Source organism: Lipotes vexillifer, unplaced genomic scaffold (genome assembly GCF_000442215.2).
Source record: "Lipotes vexillifer unplaced genomic scaffold, Lipotes_vexillifer_v1.1 scaffold384, whole genome shotgun sequence".
In the NCBI taxonomy this organism is placed as follows: domain Eukaryota; kingdom Metazoa; phylum Chordata; class Mammalia; order Artiodactyla; family Lipotidae; genus Lipotes; species Lipotes vexillifer.
The window spans coordinates 3,404,102-3,429,061 of NW_006793498.1; the positions used below are offsets into that span (position 1 = coordinate 3,404,102).

The following is a 24,960-nucleotide window of genomic DNA, read 5'->3' on the forward strand; positions in this document are numbered from 1 at the left end:
AGAAACACAGCCTTGCCGACACTGTGACTTAAACCCTAAACCCAGTGAGGCCCACTTCAGACATGAATCCTCCAGAACTATGCGATAATGAAATTGTGTTGTTTTAAGCCACTGATTTGTGGTAATTTGTTGCAGTAGCTGTAGGAAACGAATATACCTTTCATCTGAGCATTATTCCTGCTTTCCTAGAGCAGCCTATACTTATCTTCTGGAAGACATAGCTTTTTGGAGGACATATCTCATAGTGGTATTCTGGGGCAGAATATGCTGTAACAAAGCCAGCCAGAGCAGAAAGCCAGCTTCTTTTGAGGGTGTAGCTTCTCTCCTGCTGTTTCTCAGTTGCCTTTAGCTATTTGGGTTAGAAACAGTGGTTTCATTTGGGAGGCATCACACTTGGGAATTCAGATGTATTCTAAAATAGCTAATAATCTGATTTTGTTTTTCTCTTGCCTGATTGTACATTTTAGTTAGAGCTGCCCTATTGCAATGTGTCAGGTGCTGTTTGCCAGGAAAGGGTTAAGGGAGTAGCAACAATGAGGTTCCGTGGTGCCTGGCAGTGGTGGCAGCAGACGGTTTGTGGTCTCTGCCCCTTGCAACACCCATCATCCTGTTTGATGCAACCCTTTGATGCAGTGTGAAAGGGCAGCGATCTGCTCTATTTGACCCACTTCCTTATACTCAAGCACAGGTATTGGGATTTGCATGTTTCATAACTGGGTATTCATTACATTGCATAAAATTCTCAGCATGTGGAGACACCATAATATGACCATTGCCAGTGATGAGTTTATATAAAAAAAGGAGAAAATGCAGCGTGAGGCTCAACCTAGTTTTGACACATACTTGTCCGCTTGCTTCCTATCACATGGGTGTGTCGCCCTCAGCTTCTCTGGTGATACTGATGCTGGTGGGGACCCGCTGGCTGTTGAGAAGAGGAACAAACTTTTTAGTGGTTCCTCAGAGTAAAGAAGCTGTTTCTATTTCTGAAACAAGCTGTAGAAGTGTGGGATACTTTTAGCTTCCCCCTTTTCTAATTGTTTTAGAATAACATAGCTAAGTCTGGCTCCAGGTAAAATAGTGAAGCATTTCATCCATTTCCTTAAGATTTATGGCAATCAAATTTATTTAATTTTATTACAAAATTAAACTAGGAGAAAATAGGAAATTTTAAAAAGACAATTCAAATAACCACAATAAGATACCAGTTTCCCCTCTCAAATGATTAAATATTTTAAATGACAGTCCTCAGTGTTTTGGTGAGTGTGTGGTGGAAAAGGTGATGTAGATTGCTGGTGTGTACATGAGTGAGCACACAAATTCTCCAGAAAGCAAACTGGCTTTCTGTGTCAAGAGCCTTTAGCATGTTTATATATGTAACCCTGAAATGATACTGTTTAGAATTCATCCTTTTTAAACTCATCCTTTCAGCTTCCTTATCTCTAAAATAGAGATATTAATAGAGACTGTTTCATAGGGTGATTTGAGAATTAGATAATGGAAAACTGACACACAACGTGTGCTAGACGAATGTTAGGCATAATTATTGATGAAAAAAATAAGAATCTTTCCAGATAAAAATTATTACAACATGGTGGCATAGAACTTTCAGATATTGGTACCCTGTGTGCTTGAACAAACCTAAAAAAATATTTTAGGAAGAGAGCTTTGGTCCACCCACTGCTCATTCAGCTCTGGAAATAGATCTCTTAAGATGTCTCCAAGTTAAACTGGAGCTTTCGATTTAATTCAGACATATTGTCATAAAAAGGGTTAAGGACTTCTTTGACGTAAGAAAACTACACATATAATTTTTATGGATTGCTTTTAGGGTAAACTTTGTTTTCCTTTTTTTTTTTTAAGATTTTTTTGATGTGAACCATTTTTAAAGTCTTTATTGCATTGTTACAATATTGCTTCTGTTTTATGTTTTGGTTTTTTCGCCATGAGGCATGTGGGATCTTAGCCTCCCAACAAGGGATCGAACCAACATCCCCTGCATGGGAATGTGAAGTCCTAACTGCTGGACTGCCAGGGAAGTCCCTAAACTTCGTTTTCTGAGGGAACATTCTAGTGAGCACTCAGTGCCTGGAATTGTGCGTTTCATGTGGGCTGATTGAACTTTATAAGCAGCAGGTTTGTAGGATTAGGATCTGGGTCTATTTTTTCAAAGGTCTTTGATGACTAGCCTTCCTAGCCCCTAAGGAACGGGAATTCAGATTGCTTTGGCTGGTAATGATTGGGCTGTAGTTTGGATGAGCAAATCAAAGTCTGTTGGGAAAGAAAAGAGGAGAATTCGGCTGTTTGGGAAGACAATAAAGGGAGTGTGCAACAGGAACTCACAGAAAGTAGAAAAGAGAGCGCTGCAAGTAGTGTTTATGGGATGGAGAGCTAGTTACCTGGGACTTTAGAGGGGATGGTCAGAATGCGGAGGGGCTGCCCGGGGAGGGAGGGGGGAATTGGGGAGGGTAGTAGACTGGCAGGCCTGTCGTGGGTCCCTCTCATGTAGTTGGAGCCGCCTTGAATGGTGTCTCCATCACTGACCCACAAGCGTTCACACATGTAGAGACCTCCGTCCCCTCCACCGCTGAGCTGCATATAGGGTAAACCTGGGCTCCACCTGCCCTGTGTTTTGTCAGCTGAAAGATAGACCCTCAGGCTGGGACAGTGCTTAATGGCATCCCCATTACCATTATAAGGTAATATTGTTTTCCTATTTTTTAAAAATCTGTTTGTCTTTTACACAGGACATGCTGTCTGCTTGTGTCCATTGTGAACTATAAACAGTTGTAATTCCATTTGCTCTGTAAAAAGGGGGTCAAGGAGATAGATCCAGTAGTCATGATAACAAACACCCTCTGTTATCATAATGGGATGAAAACAGCTGCAATCTAGATTCAGGGACGTTTGGGGGTTCTTTGAGAAATCACCAAAAGGAATACTGTACATCATTTGGGGTCTCTTTCTTGGTGTATTGCCAAGTGGACAGGGAAAATGAAATTGGAAAGTTCCAGTTAAGGCAGTTCTTTCTATGACACATGATGTTACAAAACAGCGCCCTTTCCTGGATGCTGTTTCAAGGACTGTCTATTATCGTGCTTTCTGGGCCAAGAGAATCTTCAGTTAAGGTCAATTGGAAATCTGGTGGCTGAGCAGATATTTCCCAAATAGATAATGACTTTTTGTAATTGTCTCTGTATCTGTCCTAGGCCTTATGGAGACTATTGATCTGTGTGCCGAGCCAAGTTTTGCATTACTATAAATTACTGGGGTAATTCTTACTTTTTAGTGCCTCGCTCCTTAAATGAAAAGTGTATGACCCAAAGCAAGAGTGACTCAGGGATCAAAAAATGCAATTAGTGTGCATCTCTTTTAGTACAGAAAACACCTACCGTTTAAAAGCTATGTGAAATTGAGCTAAAAAAAAGTAAAGGGAGAAAATCAAGCTGACTGTCATTTGTACAGTTTCAAGTAAGCCCATGGTTCTCACTGAACTTTTTAAAATTAATGGTAAGTGGCTTAGCTGAGTTGCCAAGGAATATGCCACTTGTCCCCATAAAGTTTCACCTCTGGCTTCTGCAGAATTTTCTAACATCAAATTCCTGTATTTGAAACCCAGTGAAAATTTAATTGGTTCAGGTTTTCCCAGTGATCAAACATACTCAGCAAATTGCTGTGGAAATGCTGTTAAGGCGGGTCAGGCAGCATTTCAAAACTGACACTTTGAGGAGACTGAGCCTTATTCTTCTAACGCTCCAGGCGCCAGGAAACATCCTTTCCAATTTTCAGAAGCAACCGGGGTAGAAATTCTCTCAAAAGGGACAGGTGGTCCCAGCGTCCTGCACTCGTGCATCGTCCTTGGGCCATGAGGGTCCGATGGCGAGGGGGCTGCAGCTGCCCTTTTGAGCGAGTGGGACCCAGTGAGGGCGGAGGCTGTTGTCGGGAAGGGGGCGGCACCGAGTAACTTGACCCTTTCTCAGCACAGCCGTTTATATCCACGTCCAAGGGCTGGTTCTTTCCCTGGCCCTGCATGGAATTTCTGCTAGATCCCAAAGTACTCCTGCCCTCTGTGTCCTAAGCAGTATCCTTTCAGTACCAAAGCAACCAGTCCAGTGAGATAATCACACTCTGAACTCTTCAGCAAGTAAGAACATACTGGGTCAGGCCTGGAACTCATGGAGGGGAGGGGCTGTGATCCACTGCATCTGTCACCCCTCAGTACCCTCCCCCACCTTGCTCTCCGATTGCTTAGCTACAGTTTCTGACCTTTCAGAGAGGTGCCCTGGGGAGGGGAGGGAGGGTATTAGGAGAAAAGGACACAGTCCCGTGTCGCTGTCATGATCTGGCATTGTGCCATGTGGGCTTGGTGGATGCTCAAAGCCCTCTCTTTCTGGCAGTTTTGTGGGTTTCTTGGAGAGTCCGTCGCGCCCAGGAATCCCCCATTGCGGCTCCCACTATTCAGGCAATGCTTCCTTCAGTTGCCACTTCCATCTCCCTCAAGCCCTGTACCTCCAGCAGTAGATCCCCCTGCAGAATCATTTGACTCCACACCCCAGTAAAGCTCCCAGAGAGAACGCTTTCACAATGACTCCAGGCCTGGTGTTCCCTCTGGTCACCTGACTCAAAGGGAAACTCCTGTATCCTTGCGCCTGAGTGTGGTCCTGCCGCTCGTGCCCAAGCTGTCCTGTCTCTTTTATCTTTGCTTGGCCACCTCAGGCCTGTAGCCACAGTCTCTTCCCTTTAGAATTCTCTGTGCGTGTCCTTCACCAGTGCCTTGTGTTCGTGAAGTTCCAGTGAACATAAAACTCATCAAGCAGGCCCTAGAAACCTCTCCCAGGTGCCTTAAGGGAAGGGGGAAGCTACCTCCACGATTTCTTTTGGGTAGCTGGAGGATACCCGTCTGTCTGCTTGTCTGTGACTGTCACAAATCTGGTTTTGTCCACCTTATTTCCAAGCTCTATATAACGTTTTGACATGAAATGTTATGCGTAACACCTCAATTTGGAAACTTATTTTAAGCATTCAGGCCCCCGCAAAACAAACACCAAGAGTGCCACTTTAGCATCCTGTTACAGTTGCTAACCAGCATCAAACAATAGCTTAGAACCCAAGAAGTGATATCAAATGCATTTATAAGGTGCTAACATGTAAACAGAGAAAAGCTTAGTCTGGCAAGTTATACTGACAAGGATTCAGAGGCAGGTCAGGACCTAGCAGGTGTGAGTGTTAGGATTGATTAGTAATGTCTGCAGGGAGCTGGGGAATATGATGATGCGGGGCTAGGTGTCTGCCGTCCCAGAAGATGTTGGGGGCTCAATAACAAAGCAGATCTTACATGCTGTTCCCAGGCTATCTTGGTTTGCTATTAAGAAGATTTTTTTTTCTTTGAAGAGGTGTACAGAGGTACAAAAAGGAAAGTAATTGGACCAGGAGTGGTTGCTTTCTTCCTTGCCAGTAGGCTAGATAGACCAGTGTCTGGTGAGGTGAAAGACATGGGCCCCCTGCCCCACCCCACAAGTGGGATCACAGCAAATCAGTTTGCTTAGCCTTGTTCCCAGCCTAACATTATAAACCTAAGTGAAATCAGGTTTAAAAGAGCAGCTTCAAGGGAAAAATAAGTGAGCTCAAGACAGATGACTTTAGCAGGGGGAATATTACTCTTTGCTGGTATTGTTGATTGGAGTCACACGACAAGCTATATTTGTTAGGGTTAGGTTTGGCTGGAGATAACAGCAAATGCAAAATATCAGTGGCTAAACCAAGCTAGAAATTAATTTCTCTCTCATATACAAGATATGCAGTACCAGGTCTGATATTGTGGTTTATGGTGTTATCAGATACCTGGGATCCTTCTTTCTATTCTCGGGGTCACCTCATGGCCCCAAATGGCTCCAGTTGTCTGGTTTTCATCCTAGGCTGGAGGAAGGAGGAAAGGGCAGAAAGGGTCTTCTCTTGGATCAATCTGGTCCCTTTGAACAGACTTCCTGGAGCCCTGTGGAAACTTTCATGTCTCATTGGCCATAATTTCATCATCAAATCTAGCTTCAAGGGAGCCTGGGAAATTCAGTATCTTATACTGGGAGGCAATGTGCCTAGCTAAAAATCAAGATTCTGTTTCTAACGAGGAAAAGGAGAAAGGAAGTGCTGTGGGTTGTCAGTCTTCTGTGCCACACAGGTAATACTAGAAAAGCAATGGCTTTAAAATCCCCCCATTCTTTTGGTATATGAAAATGCTTTGCAAATTATAAAATATTTAGGCAATGTAATCTGGTTTCTAATGGATTGTAAGAGTTTGAAGTGATGCAAAGACAGGGCACTGTTTGGTGAGAGATTAAATGAGCAAATTAGGAGTATTCAAATCGTAGTGTCTTTTTCTCCTGATAAATAACTTAAACATTGTGACCATATATCTGAATTTTTTGTTTTTAAACGAGAATGTATAGTCTGGCATCTCATCTGAGTCTGGCAATAGATCAGAATATTGTGAAGTCATTTTACAATATGTTATTAGACTCACTTTCTGTTCTGTTGAGAATTTATTCAATTGAATAAAAACATAGAAGGTGCCTGCTGTGTGTAAGGCATTGTAGTAGAAAATACCTGAGAAACTAGCAAAAGCAAAAATGGCATACCCTATTTTTAAAAAGGAAAAAAAAAGCCCAATCCATTAGAATGTAAATTTCATGAGGACAGGAGCTTTTGTCACTTTCATTCACTGCTATAACTGAAGGGTCTAGGACAGTGTCTGGCATACAATAGGAACCCAATAAACATTTGTTAATTGAGTGAATGATTGAATGCATCCTAGAAAATATTGACCTGTCTCCTACTCTAAAATAACAAAACATAAATTAACTTGAAACTATATATATGTATGTTTTTCTTTATTTTTTTTAGGCCACGTCATGCGGGACCCTAGTTCCCCAACCAGGGATCGAACCCATGCCCTCTGCATTGGGAGCAGAGTCTTAACCGCTGGACTGCCAGGGAAGTCCTTATATGTGTATGGTTTTATATATATGTTTCTGAGGAGTGGTATATTAAATCATACTTAGAGCTAATAATTTAAAGATGCCATATGAAGATTTTCAAAGAATGCTTTTATTAAGAGAATAATCACCCTTATTTTGTTTGTTTGACAAACCTAGATTTTTTTTAATATGTGACAGTTGCATAAAGTGGCCTCAACTCCACTTCAATGCCCAGAAGAGAACAGAATATGACTTAAAACTAATATAGTTTTTAAATATCATATCAGCTCTATAAAACTAATTTTTTCCTATGACAAAGTTATAGTCTTAGTGAATTAATGAATGAAATAAAGATTTTTTTCATACTTCCTCCTATGAAGTATATATCAAGGGAATCATTCTAGAGACTTCCCTCCCTCCATCATGTTCAGCATCTACTAATTTTATATTTTTAAAGTATTTTTATATATTTTATTTTATATTTATATATTTATTCATATTAATATTTATATTTTATATTTTAATTTTTTATATTTTATATTTTAAATACTTCTCTTTTTTTTTTTTACATCTTTATTGGAGTATAATTGCTTTACCATGGTGTGTTAGTTTCTGCTTTATAACAAAGTGAATCAGCCATACATATACATATGTTCCCATATCTCTTCCCTCTTGCGTCTCCCTCCCTCCCACTTCTTTATCCATTCATCCGACGACGGGCACTTAGGTTGTTTCCATCTCCGGGCTATTGTAAATAGAGCTGCAATGAACATTTTGGTACATGACTCTTTCTGAATTCTGGTTTCCTCAGGGTATATACCTAGTAGTGGGATTGCTGGGTCATATGGTAGTTCTATTTGTAGTTTTTTAAGGAACCTCCATACTGTTCTCCATAGTGGCTGAACCAATTCACATTCCCACCAGCAGTGCAAGAGTGTTCCCTTTTCTCCACACCCTCTCCAGCATTTATTGTTTCTAGATTTTTTGATGATGGCCATTCTGACTGGTGTGAGATGATATCTCATTGTAGTTTTGATTTGCATTTCTCTAATGATTAATGATGTTGAGCATTCTTTCATGTGTTTGTTGGCAGTCTGTATATCTTCTTTGGAGAAATGTCTATTTAGGTCTTCTGCTTTTTTTGGATTGGGTTGTTTGTTTTTTTTGATGTTGAGCTGCATGAGCTGCTTGTAAATTTTGGAGATTAATCCTTTGTCAGTTGCTTCATTTGCAAATAGTTTCTCCCATTCTGAGGGTTGTCTTTTGGTCTTGTTCATGGTTTCCTTTGCTGTGCAAAAGCTTTTAAGTTTCATTAGGTCCCATTTGTTTATTTTTGTTTTTATTTCCATTTCTCTAGGAGGTGGGTCAAAAAGGATCTTGCTGTGATTTATGTCATAGAGTGTTCTGCCTATGTTTTCCTCAAAGAGTTTGATAGTTTCTGGCCTTACATTTATGTCTTTAATCCATTTTGAGCTTATTTTTGTGTATGGTGTTAGGGAGTGTTCTAATCTCATACTTTTACATGTACCTGTCCAGTTTTCCCAGCACCACTTATTGAAGAGGCTGTCCTTTCTCCACTGTACATTCCTGCCTCCTTTGTCACAGGTAAGGTGACCATATGTGCGTGGGTTTATCTCTGGGCTTTCTATCCTGTTCCATTGATCTATATTTCTGTTTTTGTGCCTGTCCATACTGTCTTGATTACTGTAGCTTTGTAGTATAGTCTGAAGTCAGGGAGCCTGGCAGGCAGATTCTTAACCACTGCGCCGGTAGGGAAGCCCCTATACTGATTGATTTTTGAAGGTTAAACCAGTCCTGCATTCCTGGGATGATTTTTATAGATGGGATCTCAAGGGTGACAGTGTATGGCTGAGATGGAATGAGAAGACAATAAAGTATTTTACACCAAAATCTGCATCTCTTATTTAATCAGCATCTGTCTGTGAACCTTCTGGCCTCTGGAGACCAGTGATTCCCAGCTTCAGTGAGCCTTCAAACAACCTGGAGGGATAGTAGTTATGAAGATTCCTGGATACCATCCCCAGAGATTCTGATCTAGTAGGTTTGGGGTGGATCTGAGAATCTGCATTTCCAAGAAGCTTACAAATGATGCTAATATAGAATATAATGCAAAAAAATGTTTTTTAAGCCTACTGGAATAGGGGAGGTTCTTCTGTATACAAATGCATGCTTATATGTGCTTGTAATTCCTCTGGAGCTGGTAGCATTGTTTGCCTCTGAAAACTGGCTTCTGAGAAAAATTCATATGAGGCAGACTTACTTTTCACTCTCACCTAAATCTTTTTTGAACTGGGTATTATGTGCTACTGTTATTCATTCAAAAGTAAATAAAACAAATATATATTCCCTATTAAATATAAACGCACATACCTTTTGAACCAGCACTTTCACTTCTAGGGACATATCCCACAGCTATATCTAAGCATGTGCAAATGACAAGGTTATTCACTGCAACATTTTTTTTCATAGCAAGAGTTTACAAAAATTTGAAAGTTCACTACTAAAGTGAACTGGTAAAATAAACTATATACAGTGCTCAGTGGAACAATATGCAGTCGTAAAAAATAATATAAGCTAATAATATGCTGATGTGAAACTATCTCTGTGACATAATATTAAATGGAAGGGTACAGAAAGGAGCATGTATTATTTTAATATTTTATAAATAGTAGGAAATATATATATTTATTAGCTTACATGTACATAAAGTATCCTGGAAGAATATAAAAGGCTTGATATCATTGGTTGTCTCTGAGAAGGGAAATGAATGACAGGGCACTGGGGTTAAAGAATTTTTAAGATATACTCTTTTGTATCTTTTAAATTTTGAGTTATGTGATTTTAATACCTAGTAAATATTTCTCTAACAATACTTGGTAGATATCTTTCCATGTCAGGCAAAACAAAGCTATCTAATTTTTTAAGTGGCTGAATGATACTACCTTGTTGGATTTGCCATATATAACCAGCTCTCCACTGATGAAAACTTAGAATGTTTCTAATTTTTCACTATTGTAAATATCATTGCAGTGAATATCTTTGGATATATTTTTGCACACATGTACAAGTTTTCTTTTTTTAATTATTTTTTAATTTTTGGCTGTGTTGGGTCTTTGTTGCTGGGCACGGGCTTTCTCTAGTCGCAGTGAGCAGGGCCTACTCTTCGTTGTGGTGTGCAGGCTTCTCATTGCGGTGGCTTCTCCTGTTGCAGAGCACGGGCTTTAGAGCGCAGGCTCCATAGTTGTGGCACACGCACGGGCTTAGTTGCTCCGCGGCATGTGGGATCTTCCCAGACCAGAGCTCGAACCCGTGTCTCTTGCATTGGCAGGTGGATTCTTAACCACTGCGTCACTAGGGAAGTCCTGTGCAAGTATTTTTGAGCAATAACTTCTTACAGTTATTAGGATAAAAAATACACATATTAAATTTTGATTGTTATAGCTATTTAAATATTTAGTTCATCTTTTTGTTGTTATTTGTAAAAAGTCTCTGATAGCTCTAGATTTTAGCTGCCCAAAACATTTTTCCTTTCCCCAATTTTCGGTTCCAGAACTCTTCTTCCTTGTAAAGAATCTATTTCATGTGTTTGGGGAGGGGCTAATTTCCCTTTTCCCAGTTACAGAAATGGGCATGTGACTCAGCCAATCAGAGTATTCCATTCATGCATCTAGAATGATTTGTTCATCTATGGACATGTGAGAACCATGTTGAACCAGTGAAAATCATCCCTAATATGTTTTACAGTAACAGTGGAGATAGAGAGTGCCCTTTTCTCTGAGGTGCCTGACATTCCCATACACGAACCTGGAATCATCAGTGGTCATCCTTGCTACCTAGAAATGAGACAGACTGACAGAAAGGTGTTACTAAGAGGTAAATAATAGATAGATAGATAGATAGATAGATAGATAGATAGATAGATAGGAAAATAGATAATGCCTTGATTACACGGTTTGAACTGAATTTGCTTGCCTGAAGACTCATGCACAAATGACTACTAATACATTTCCTTTTGTTGCTTTCACTGGTTCTAGTGGGTTTCTGTCATTTACAATCAAGATTCCTGGGTGAATAGTCTAGTTCTCTGTCGCTCGTATGCATTACGGATGTTTTCTCCAGTATGCTGCTTTGTCTTTTGACTTTATTTGTGATGGTTTTGGCTGTACAGGAATTTTTAAAAATTTTACACAGTGAATCTGTTCATCTTTTCTCTTGGGTTTCATTTCCTACTTTAAAAGATCCTTCTCATTCTGAATTTTTATTAAGACCCTATTTATCTCTTTATATTTTCAATTTTGACCTTTAGGAATCTGGAAATTGATTGTTGTGTGTAGTGTGAGGCAGATACAGATCCTGTTCTTTTAAGTAGAGTAATACATTATTTCAGTGTGTACATATACACATATACCTGTCAAAATGATTATCTCTTGTTCATTGTGTGGTGGCATTACAACAGAGATTTTGTTTTCCCTAGGTTTAGTTCTATTTTCAAATATTTCTGTAATGTATGCCTTTAAAAAAAATTATTTATTTTAGGCTGCATTGGGTCTTCGTTGCTGCATGCGAGCTTTCTCTAGTTACAGCAAGCAGTGGCTTCTCTTGTTGCAGAGTATGGGCTCTAGGGCGCGCGGGCTTCAGTAGTTGTGGTGCACAGGCTCAGTAGTTGTGGCTCGCGGGCTCTAGAGTGCAGGCTCAGTAGTTGTGGCACACGGGCTTAGTTGCTCCGAGGCATGTGGGATCTTCCCGGACCAGGGCTCGAACCCATGCCCCCTGCATTGGCAGGCGGATTCTTAACCACTGCGCCACCAGGGAAGCCCCTCTATAATGTACGTCTTACTTTCATATTTAAGAAACACACTGTAAGTTATTTTTTTTAAGATCTATAAGAGATCACTTAGATTCTGGGTTTGTACTGAACATGAAGAAATAGTGAGATTGAGCTCTAAGTATGCTTCATGTTTGTCCAAATGTCTAGGTATATTTGTTTCTCTGCAGTGTCTCTAAGATACTGTAATTTCCCATGTACCCTATTCTTTCCTGTTTATTCTTATTTCAGTATGACACCACCCAGTTACTCAAACCAAGAAACAACATTTTTTTAAATAAAAAATAAATATACTTTTCCTCCAAGAAATATTTCAGGGACAAGTGTAAGCATTAGTAGGCTATATGCCACTAGGATTTAGTGAATTAGGATTTATTTTTTTTAATCTTGTTTCACAATTATGAGTATATTACATTTTTAATGAATTTATTATCATGCTATAAATATCCCCTTCTGGATTACATGTGTGACATGGTAGTTACTTCTCCTACATTAATAATTTTATTCTTTTGCTGGAGAATACCTTGTATACTTCTCAGGCAAGATTTTCCTATTTCTGCTTAAAATTGAATTAGTTCTCAAGGAGAAGAATACAAGCATCCCAATTTATTGAATTCATTAGTCAGAAAAATTATTTTGCTTGGCTTATTTTTTTATTTAAATGATATTACTACATGATATGCACAAACTGACATAAAATGTATTTTCTGACATTCTCTAATGATACGATAGTTGTATAAATTTAAATCGTTTCATTTCATCAGGTTTCATTAGCAATGACATTTTAGATTTAAGTTAACTGCACATAAAAGATATGCCATATATGAAACAATTCTATGCCTTTCTAAAATTGTTTGTTATCTCAAAATGCTCTTTTACCTTCCTCTTACTAAATACTAATTCTTAAAGCCTCAAGTTCTACTGTATCCATATGTTGCTTTGCAATGTAATTTTGTACGTTTTACTTTATTTTCTTGCCAGGCTATCACTGAAAACCTACTGAATGCTGGCACTAGCCTATGGAGTCAGGCTTTATGAGATGGCAGTCAGGATAACTGAAAAATTGTACCAGTTTTCTTAGAGCCTGGGTAATGAATTCAAACAACTAAATATAGTGCTGGAATTAATCTTTTATTCCCCAAAGCAATCCACAGTTGAGGTGGTTGGCACTGGACAAATTTCCACAGAAATGCACAAATATTGAGAACTTGGGTACATGGCTTTGAATCCATCTGAGGCCCAAACCCCACTGATGACTTTGATTACTATCTTATCCCTGAGAATGGATGCATAAAAAGGCCAACTGTAAGATAAATACTTTTTGCAAAGGATTCTAACATTTTTCTTTTTATAGTAAGCATGCTCTGAAAGAAATTTTCTAGATCTTCTTTGAAATCCCCGAAGACTTTTTACTAATCATTCTTAAGTAAATATTCTGCAAAGATTCCCTAACAATCGCAGACTTTCATTAGGAGCTAGGATTACAAAGAGGATTCACATGAGAAGACACTTATCTTCCACACAGAACCTGTGCTCCCAAGGACATGAATGATTATATACGTAAACTTTAATGGCTTTTAAAGTGGGACTCATAAATCACTGTATGATTCATCAACTCGGGATTTAGAGATATTCTTTTACCAGGAACATTATCGAAAACAAAATTGCTTTCCTTTACTTTTCTGTAGCAGGAAGAGGAGCAGACATAAAATATAACAGGAAACTGTGTTACTCCAAAAATATTGCAGGATCGGATGATGCGAAAACCTTCACCGAACATTGGACCGTGACACCATTCACATCGGGATGTGCTGGAATGAAGGAAACGTCAGATCTACTAAAGGAAAGACATTTTGCTTAATGCTATGTAAGACTCAAAGTAGTATAAAATATGGCCTTTCTCATTATCGATCTTACCATCTCCTTGAGGAGCTAAGACATATGCAAGTGAAAAACTAAATGCTAAAAAATAGATATATGTATATAAAATAATCCTAGTTCTCTAAAACAAAAAAAGTATAGATTCATAGTAAGAAAACACCCTAAGGATAAATCCCAAATGGAAGACAGTAATTATCCTTGGACCTTTTCTCCTATGTGATCACAGGGAATTTTAAATTTCTTCATAATGTTTTTCTGTATTTCCCAAATTTTCTATAATAAATACATATTATTTTTATAACTCAAAATAAATATATCATTTAAAAAATAAAGGGACTGTTGTAACCTAGTGCAGGATTAGTGTCCATGTATATTTTTAAATGCTCACAAATCAGTTAAAAAAAGACATCAGCTCATTAGTATATTAAGAGTAGCACGTGAATGGACTATTCACAGAAGATGAAACTTGAACATCCAGAGAACATTGAAAAGTAAAGCTTCTCAATTTCATTAGTTATCAGGAAATACAAAACAAAATAACAAAAGAATACCATTTCATAAATCATCAGATGGGCAAAATGTAAAAGTCTGATAGTGCAAAGTTTGGTGAGGATACATGTAAATTGCTGGAGTATAAATTGGTGTAATCACTTTGGAGCAATTTGGCAATTTCTGCTTAGGTTGAAGATGTACATACTCAGAAAGAGTAGAGTGATGGTTGCCAGGGGCTGGGGGAAGAGGGAAATGGAGACGTGTAGGTCGAAGGGTACAAACTTTCAGTTATAAGATGAATACATTCTAAGGGTCTAATGTACAACATGGTGACTATAGTTAATGTGGTATTATATACTTGAAATTTGCTAAAAGTAAATCTTGAATGTTCTCACCTCATAAAACAAGAGTTAACTATATGAGGCAATGGATGTGTTAATTAACATTATCTTTGTAATCATTTCATGATGTGTATGTATATCAAATAATCCTAATATACAATTTAAATATATACAATATTGTAAAAAAGAAAAGACAAAAAAACAAGCCTCCTCTGGCCAGGAATTGTAAGAGAGGAAAAATATCTTTTCCTCTGCACATCTTAGGTTCATTGGCTGGGGCCCTGGAAATTAAATTTGTCAGTTTAAACTTGTCAAACAGATTAGCAAGAGAAAAAAACAGTTTAATTATGTACACATACATGGGACTTTCTCAAAGAAATGAGACTCAAAGAAGCAGCCAAATGATTGAGGCTTATATACCATCTTAGGCTAAACAAAGGAAAAGGGGATTTGGGCTTCTGGGCTGAGAAGTCCAGTTATGGGAAGGCAAAGGGTAGAAATATATGGTAAATAAGGGTTGTCTTGTTATACAGCTAACAGTCTTGCAGGTGATAAGAGTTGTCTCCTGAAGTAGTTCTCTTCCTGGTGTGAAAACATTTTACAAATGGAAATTTCCAAAAGGGGAAATTTATGTTCTATTTTAAGGTAGTTACTGGGAGGTAAAGAGCTTTTCCTGCATCTGCTAGATCTCAGTTGCCTTAAGCTCAAAATAATACCTATGTCAAAGAAGCATATTTTGGGGTGGCATATTCTGGTAGCCTTAAGAAAGTGGAAAAATTCAAAAGGTCCGATATTTGCTATAGTCCCAGAAAGAGCACAGAAAAATAGAAGATAGAATTTTCAAAGTAATAGTGTAAGAAAATTTCTCAGAATTAAAATACATGAGTTTCCAGATTGAAAGGATACATCAAGTACTGAACACATTGAGTTAAAAAAAAAAAAAAATTCACAACGGCACATCATCTTGAAAATTTTAAACAACTAGCAAAAAAAAGAAGAGATTCAAAAAGCTTCCCCTTCCAAAAAAAAAAAAGGTATAGGTTATATATAAAAGATAAAGAATAAGAAAAGTAGAAGATGATGAAGCAATGTCTCCAAAATCCTGAAGAAAATGATTAAACCCAGAGTTTTATACCCAGCCAAATTATCAATCAAGTCTGAGTGCAGAATAAAGACATATTCAAATACGCATGGTCTTAAATTTTTATTTCCATGCATTCTTTTGCAGGGAGACACTGGAGGGCTGGCTTCACCAAAATGTGGAGGTAAACAAAGAACAAGGTATCCAATGTGACTATAGTAAAGGAAATTCCAAGATAATAGTGAAGGGAAGTCTTGGAATAACAGTTGTGCACCAGATCTAGACAGCAACATTTCTAGATTGGGGCAGAAAGACACAGGGCTCCAGGATGATGTATTAAAAAAAATTAATAGGACTGATAGCCATATCTGATACATTCATACTGATAAAGATTTAAATAATTCTATTAGAATTTTCATGGCAGAATTAATGATAAACACATAAAGCAAAGTAAATGAATAAAAGTCAATTACTCTTTCTAGGAAAAACAAAAAGTTGTACAGTAAAAGAAATATATTCATGGTACACTGTGTAGCCTAACTATGCATTACTTAGATTTTATAATAATTTAAATAATAATTATTGATTTAATTTAAAATCATTATTTTACTTGAGAAGTATTAATCATTTATTATGTCACCAGAACTATCCTAGGTACTGGAGATAGCATTAATGAACAAAACTGTCATGTATTCTTCTCTTCATGGAGTTTACATACTAGAGGACCAGCCTGATATTAAATAAAATAATTAGATAAAATATAAAATGAGGTGATGGTAAGTGCTACAGAGAAAAATTAAAGCAATGAAAGGGGAGGAATAAGGAGTGCCAGTAATGTGAGGCATAGGATGCTTGAAATCTTAAACATTCTGTAAATAACTATATTGTGAGGTTGGAGGAAGAAGACAGGTATATATGAGGGCTGATCAGAGTCCTAATACCTATCTTGCTTAGTAGGAAATTTAGAGATAATAGCTAAAATTGAAAACACAAGAAGAATGACTCAAGGATGCTATTTAAAAATATAGAGGCAGCTCCAAAATAAATTCTCATATATATGGTCAAATGACTTTCAGTAAGGGTGCCAAGACAATTCAGTGGGGAAAGGACAGTCTTTTCAACAAATGGTCCTGGGAAAACTGAATATTCACACATAAAAAAAATGAAGTTGGACCCTTATTCACACCGTATCCAAAAATTTACTCAAACTGGATCAAAAACCTAACTGTAAGAGCTAAAACTATGAAACTCTTAGAAAAATATATAGGGGAGGGACTTCCAGGTGGGGCAGTGGTTAAGAATCTGCCTGCCAATGCAGGGGACATGGGTTTGAGCTCTGGTCCGGGAGGATCCCACATGCCACGGAGCAGCTAAGCCCGTGCGCCACAACTACTGAGCCTGTGCTCTAGAGCCTGCCAGCCACAACTACTGAAGCCCGCGCGCCTAGAGCCCGTGCTCTGCAACAAGAGAAGCCACTGCAATGAGAAGCCCGTGCACCGCAACAAAGAGTAGCCCCCACTCGCCGCAACTAGAGAAAGCCTGCGCACAGCAACAAAGGACCAAAGCAGCGAAAAATTAATTAATTAATTAAAAAAATATATATATGGGGAAAAGCTTCATGACATTAGATTTGGTAATAACTTCTTGTAAATGACACCAGAAGCACAAGAAACAAAAGAAAAAATAGATTAAGTTGTACTTCAGCAAAATTAAAAAATTTTTAATTTTTTAATTTTTAATGAACAAAATTTTGTTCATTAAAGGACACCATCAACAGTGGGAAAAGGCAACTGCCTGAATGGGGGAAAGTATTTGTAAATTGTATTTTAAAGGGGGTTAATATCCAAAATATATAAGCAACTACAACTTGGCAAGAGAAAACACAAACAATCCAATTTAAAAATAGGCAAAGGACCTGAATAGACATTTCTTCAAAGAAGATACACAGATGGCCAAAAAGCACATGAAAGGATACTCAGCATCACTAATAATTAGAGAAATGCAGCGAGAACCACGGTGAGATCCCACCTCACACCCATTAGGATGGCCAATATAAAAAACAAAACCAGAAGCAAAACAGAACATAAGTGTTCGAGAGGATGTGAAGAAATTGGAACCCTGTGCACTGCTGGTGGGAATGTAGAATGGTGCAGCCTCTATAAAAAGCAGTGTTGCTGTTCCTCAGAAAATTAAAAATTCAATTACCATATAATACAGCAATTTCACTTCTGGAAATAGAAGAAAAATGGAAAGCAGGTATTTGTACAACCATGTTCATAGCAGTATTCACAATAGCCAAAAGGTGGCAGCAATGCAAATGTCCTTCAACAGACGAATGGATAAACAAAATGTGGTGTATCCATACAATGGAATATTATTCAACTTTTAAAAGGAAGGAAATTCTGACACATGCTACAGCATGGATGAACCTTGAGGACATCGTATTAAGTGAAACAAGCTCATCACAAAAACAGACTAATATCGCATGATTCCACTTATATGGGGTGTTTCTGGAGTCGTCAAACTCATAGAGACAGAAAGTAGAAGGCTGTTTTCCACAGGCTAGGGGGAGGGGGAAGTGGGGAGTTGTCCTTTTATGGGCATAAAGACCAATTCCAGTTTTGCAAGTTGGAAAGACTTCTGGAGATTGGATGCACAGAAATAAAAATGTGCTGATTGCTAAACAGTACACTTTAAAATGACCAAGATGGTAAATTCTCTGTTACGTGTATTTTACCACAATTGAAAATAAAATTTTAAAAATATGAGAGCAAACACCCAGGGGAGAACTGCAAAAAGAGTTTGGCAATAGGTGACTCTGGAGGTAAAGAGTGAAGGGGGATAGAGATGCGGGCAGGGGTGATTTTCATGAAAAGACCCGTAGTAAACATTTGATCTTTTAAACTAAATACTTGTGTTGATAAAAGATAACATTATTTTAAAGAGAAGAAAATTTGGTTGAGCAGGTCACCTAAACTCTTGAGGAATGTCATCTTCAGAATAAGGGAGTTTAGTGGCCTGAGTTGTTATTTCCTTATTTCCTCTAACTAAATAGTTCTATTACTGTCCCCAAGTAAGTGATATATACTTGAGAAAATACACTTGTACTAATAAAAATCACATGGAAAATTAAATTACAATATTTAATATAATTTTATCAAAAAATTCAAAGACTTTTGCACAATAATGAAAAATGGGAGTCCATAAAGATGTTAAAAAAAACCAGTTATCTCTAGTAAAGATGACTTCCAAGTATTAAGTATGATCAAGGCTTTATAGTTTAGTGGAACTGAATAATACTTTTGAAACTTTAGTCTATATCTCTAAGTAAACATTTCTATCATTCTCGTGCGCAAGGAAGTTAAGGTAAAATCCTATGGAACGTGAGTCTTCTGACCCAACTCTCAACAAAGGCAGATTCTCTGTCTGATTGAGGTGATAGAATGCAGGTAGAGACACAGGGAGGCAAAATGCAAAGAGAAGTTGTAGGGGTCAGAAAAGAAGCTCACAGCTGCTGATGGGTGGGGCCCAAATCACTGGGGTAGCGGCAGAAGCTGGGCTTGGAGCAGCCTAGGAGCCGGCATTGTACAGAGCCCAGAGCTGAGCCACCATCCAGACTCAGCAAACAGAGTACTCAGGATGGAGGTTGGAAATTAAGGATGAAAGCCAAGAATAGATGTTAGAGGGTGAGGGTGGGTTTGGGTGACAAACGCCTCCTTCGTTGTTTCTATCTTTATTAATATCATGACAGTTGTCCTTGATGAGATTGAACCCCTCATCGTTTTTACTCCTCCCACTTTTACTTGCCTCACATACTCAGGCAGCCGTTGAGTTCATTTTACCTTCATAATTTGTCTTGTGTCATTTTCCTACCCATTTACTCCTATACCTATTACTTTGGTTTAATCCTTCCTTACCAGTTACAAGAGCGCTTTAAGTGAGCTCCACCCAGTCTTCCGCTACTCTAGTCCATCTTCGACGCTACTGCCAGGTCTGCTGCTGTCACCTGCAATGGCTCCCATGGGCTAAAGAAGAAACCCCATCAGTGGTCTCCATAAGCTAGCTCCAACCTTCCTTTTTAAACTTACTTTTTGCTACTCTTCATAGATGTTTTGTTCTGGCTGGACATTGACTTTTTCTCTTTGCCCACGTTCCTAATTTTACTCAACTTCGGTTCATTTCCCCATTTGGTTCCCTCTTCCTGGAATGTCTCTTCAATACAACACATATTTCCAAATATATAAATTTTACCTGTTCTTCTAAGACTCTTTTCAAACCCCGTTTCATTCCTAAATCTTTTCCCTGTTTTCCCAGCTGTAGTTGTAATCTTTCCTTCTCTAGCCCCTTTTATTTGTAATTCATTTGTCACTTTTTATTTACATGAAAACCCATCCTTGTAAAATTTCCAAAAAATATAGAAGCATACAGGAAAAAAAGCACAGAATTTCCCCTTTATTCCTCCTTTAAATCATTCTAACTCCCCTTTGCAGAATAACTAAAGCTCATATTTGGTGGTGTTCCCTCTAGCTCCCAGACACATGACTATTTTCTACATAAACGGAATCTCTCTAGTGTATGTGTTCTCTCTGTATGTGTCTGTACATACAGCTTGCTTTTCTGATTTAACAAAATGCTCTGGACAGCTTTCTATGTCAATACATTTTGTTTTACTTCATTCTTATTAACAGCACCATAATGTTCCAAAATATGGATGCACCATTTTATCTTACCACTTTTTTACTGATGCACACTTAGTCTGCAGTTATCATCCCTCTGCCTAACTGTGTGTTCACATATAATTATTCCTATAAGACATATTACTAAAATTTAAATTTCTGTTTTAAGGAATATGTAAGATACTGTCAAATTAACCTTCCACAAAACTTCCACCAACGTGACAGTGCCACCAATGGTGCATGATAATCTTGTTTCTGGGCATGCAAGGGCAACACTTAATATCAATCTTTTTAATTTTGATAAAACAGGTAAAAAACCCTATTGTTGCTCTTTTACATTGCAGTTCCTTGGTTACTAGAGAGATTTAACATTCTTTATGTTTATCATCTATCTATGTATTCCATGAATTGCATATTCCTATCATTTAACCACTTTCCTATGGGTTATGTCTTTTCTTATTGATGTGTGGGAGATATATGTTTAAACAGTTATAAGCATTGCAGTATCTTCTTTCAGTTAATAGCTTGCCTCTTAATATTATTGATGGTTATAATATGTAGAAACATCTTTTGTCAAATTTATGAAACTTTGCTTTACTGTTTATATTTTTGAGGTTTGTTTAAGGTATCTTTCTCTACCTTGAAGTCGTACAGATAGTCTCCTATACTTGCTTGTTAAGGCTTTAAAATTTTGCTTTTCATATTTAAGTCATTAATCCAATTGGAAATGATTTTGTAAACGATGGTAACATATACATAGCAGAAACATAATTATATACTTCTTACTTATAGATGATCAGATGTTTCAGTGTCATTTATTGAAAAGTCTCTCCTTTTCCTACTGATCCACAGTGGTATTTTTGTCCAATGTCAAGTTTCACATGTACATGAGAACATAACTGGGCTATGTATTCTTCATTGGTTAGATTGTCTCTCCTTGCGTGTAATATCAACTGTATTTCTCTAATTTTATAAATCTTTATATCTGATAGGCAAGTCCCTAATGTTAGGCTCCTTTTTCAGGCTTGCTTTGGCTATTTTGGAGTCTCTGCTTTTCCATACACATTTTATAATCAGCTTATCAAGTTTCTCAGAAAATTCTGTTCGGATTTTGACCAGAATTGCATTGAATCTATAGCTGTATTTGGGGAGAACTGATTCCATATATATATATATATATGCTCACTGTTGTGGCCTCTCCCGTTGCGGAGCACAGGCTCTGGACACGCAGGCTCAGCGGCCACGGCTCACGGGCCCAGCCGCTCCGCGGCATGTGGGATCCTCCCAGACCGGGACATGAACCCGTGTCCCCTACATCGGCAGGCAGACTCCCAACCACTGCGCCACCAGGAAAGCCCCGACATTATGTTTTTTATTGCTATCATAAAAGGTATCTTTTAAAAAATCACATTTCTAACTGTTAGATGTCTGATTTTAGTTACATCTTCTTTTTAACACCACACCATAGACTTTGTTGTTACTATTACTTTATAGATCATAGAGATCATATTTGTTTAATTTCTTTTCCCTCCATCCCTTCTTACATCTCAGAACATACCTCTGGAGTTATCTTCTTTCTGATATACATTCTTTGCAAGTTTCATTTCACTAAAGTGAAAATCTGTGGGGAATAAATTCTCTGTTTTATTGTCTGAAAATCCGTTTTTCTCCCTTGTTCTTGAAAGTTAGTTTTGCTGGGCTAAATAACATTTCTTCAGTTATTGTTCCACTGTTGCTAGCAGTTTATTTGTTGTTCTTTGTAAGTGACTTTTTTTCCAGCTGATTTCTAAGTCTTTGTCTTTGGTGTTCTTCACTTTCACAAGATGTTTTACTTGGCTTGTGTAGAGTGTTCAGTCTCTGTGAATTCACTCCTTTCATCACTTCTGAGAATTTACAGTCAATACCTCATTGAACAATGACTCCCAACATTCTCTGGGACTCTAAGGATATGTTAAATTTTCTCCTTTTACTGTCCATGTCTCTTTGCCTCCTGTCCACATATACACAATAATTTCTCCAGATTTCTCTTCATATGTGGATAATTGTCTGTTAAACCCACGCACCAATTTCAACTATTACACTTTTAGTCTCTAGAAGTTAATTGCATTTAAAATTTCTTTCTCATATTTGCCTGGTCATATTTGATGGTCTTTTATTCCTTAACCATTTTAAAAATTGTATCTTACTTCTTTAAACTCTTAAAGTAGGTAATTCATATTCTGTCAACAATTCTAATATCTTAGATCCTTGGAGATTCATATCTGTTGATTGTGCTAATTTTTACTCTTGGTGGTTTATTTCCTCATGTATTTGAAAGTCTTAATTTTGAGATAATATTCATTTGAAATTAATTTTCTGGAATCTTTAATGTCTAAATTGAGGATGTTTCTCTCAAAAACATTTGTTCTGCTGAAAGAGAAGTATTCACTGCTCTGGGGCCACCAGCCCCTTTGGCGGTACAGATTTCACTCAGGAATACCATGTTCAGCTTCCCTACTTTGTGGTCAATTCAAATCTCTTGGTCCCACGTATGTTTACAGTCACTAGTTAGGTTTTAATTCTTTTTAAATGTTTTTGTCCTTGGTGATTTTCTTACTTTCTCATGTGCATTCAAATCTCATGAACATTGACATAGTGCATTAAAATCGAAAACTTTGTCACCTGGTTCCTTTTTTTATTGATAGATTTTTAATTACTTTTTCAGTTTCTCCAGTGGTTACTAGTCTGTTCAGGTTTTCTGTCTTTTATTCAATCAATATTGGTGATTAATATACTCCTGGAAAACCATTTTACTTAGACATACAACAAATATTTGTTATATCAGGGAATTCCCTGGTGGTCCAGTGGTTAGGACTCAGCACTCTCACTGCTGTGGCCTGGGTTCAATCCCTGGTCAGGGAACTAAGATCCCGCAAGCCATGTAGCACAGCCAAAAAAAAAAAAAAAAGTTATATCAGTAATACAAGCACTGATCATCGGTAGTGCAGTAAAAAATAGTTTTACACCATCTAAAAGGAAATAAGAGGTGAGCCTGAGTGGACTCATAGTGTGTGGGCTTTGAGAATCCTAGTCCTGAGATAGGCAATAATTCCCGCACTGGCTTTCGACCCCGGAGAAAGAGAAGTTGCCCTGTGTGTGTCTGCTCTGTTCCTCGTCTCTGTGAAGTTAGAGTAGAATAAAGCATTTCCCTTCATAGTGTGCCTGGCACTAAAGAATCTTTTTTTGGAAGAATCCCCTTCTTTGTCCTTAGTGGTTCATAAAAAAGACTTATACTGCAACTGTATAGATATTGCCAGCTATACCTCAGCAATCTGTACCTCACATTGGATTTAAGTAATAACTTGAGAAGGTGGGCTGAATTCAGACTACAAAATTATGCCTGAAGAGCCAGAAGGAGCAGTCTGAAAGATTGCATATATGTTTTGGTGTGTGGTGGGGGGTGTGTGTGTGTGTGTGTGTGTGTGTGTGTGTGTGTGTGTACAGTAAAACTGTCATCTGGCCCTGTAATAAAGAATATTTTAAACGCTTAAAAGTGTGTTTTGGTAAAAAGAGCTTCAGAATTTGCTCACCATTTTAGTAACTTTTGAATTTCCACTGGGATCACATTATAATATTTATGTAGATTATTCTTTAAAAAGAACAAAGAAGTAAGTTGAGTAAGACGTTGTGGACTATTCATAGAATTCTCTTTCCAAAAACTAGGATGAGTGAAATTATTCTCAAATAGGATTTTTTTCAGGTTAAGCTTCAAAATTGCATGTGGAAAACTAGTCAGTTCATTTCCATCAACGATCAGTTTTTCAAGTGATCTGCAAATAAAGGAAACCATATTTTAAAAGATAGAAGAAGTCTGTCCCAATGTTCCCAAAAATTGGTATAAAACTTAGTAGTAATAAAATATGTGTTAAGTATTTCCTTAAAATCAAGAGAATTAACTAAAAGCAACCAAACCAATATATTATCATGGAAATAAATGCATTTGTGTAAATAGTAGAGTTAAAGCACATATTTGGGGTCTTTGCAACAAGTCATCGCTATGGAAAAAGAAATAATCACAAACAGAAGAATGAATGTTATACTACATAAAATATAATATAGTACAGTGATACAAAGAAAGAATTTATTTTCATAGACAAATTAAACATTAACACGTACTTTTTTTCATTCAGGTAAAGGTCTCAACTATTGGTGGAAGGCAGCAGTGGGGAAACAGACCATCATGCTGGGGGAAGCTTTTATAAAATATTAAAAGAAAAATATGTTTGTGAATTTGGGGGAAGGAAAGATAGCCTGTAATAGACTCAGAAAGTTCAGTGGAGTTCCAAAATTAACAAGGGAGAAAAAAAGAGAACAGATAGAATCCTGAAAAAAAAATCCCCCCCTGCCAAAAAAAAAGAAATATGAAAAGGAGAAAGTGAATAAATAGTAAATACAAAGTAAAACAGAAGGTAAAAAATTATAACAAATGTGAACAGGCTGCATTCTATTAAAATACAAAGATTGTTACACAGGAAATTAAATAATTAGTATAAATATTAGAAAGCAGAAACAAAATTATCTCATTTTACTGAAGATAATGCTCCTAGAAACCAAATAAAAATCTAGTAAAACTCAATCAGAACTAAGATAATTTTTTACATAGTTGGATTTTAAAATGTAAAGAAGTAAATAGCTC

General features: G+C 37.4%; 1 protein-coding gene and 1 non-coding gene across 2 annotated transcripts in view; one reads left to right on the forward strand and one right to left on the reverse strand.

Moving 5' to 3' along the window:
- Positions 1-13,381: 13,381 nt before the first annotated feature.
- The window catches only part of LRRC63 (leucine rich repeat containing 63), a 41,640-nt gene continuing 30,061 nt past the window's right edge, over positions 13,382-24,960 (reverse strand). Inside the window, exons 8-9 of the mRNA XM_007466471.1 lie at positions 23,855-24,094; positions 13,382-13,625 (exon numbers count right to left, since the gene is read on the reverse strand). Of these exons, the coding sequence (XP_007466533.1) occupies positions 13,382-13,625; positions 23,855-24,094 (484 nt within the window). The remainder of the gene's footprint in view (positions 13,626-23,854; positions 24,095-24,960) is intronic.
- Positions 23,115-23,186, forward strand: TRNAE-CUC (transfer RNA glutamic acid (anticodon CUC)). Its single transcript has one exon. It is a non-coding gene; the product is annotated as a tRNA-Glu (tRNA).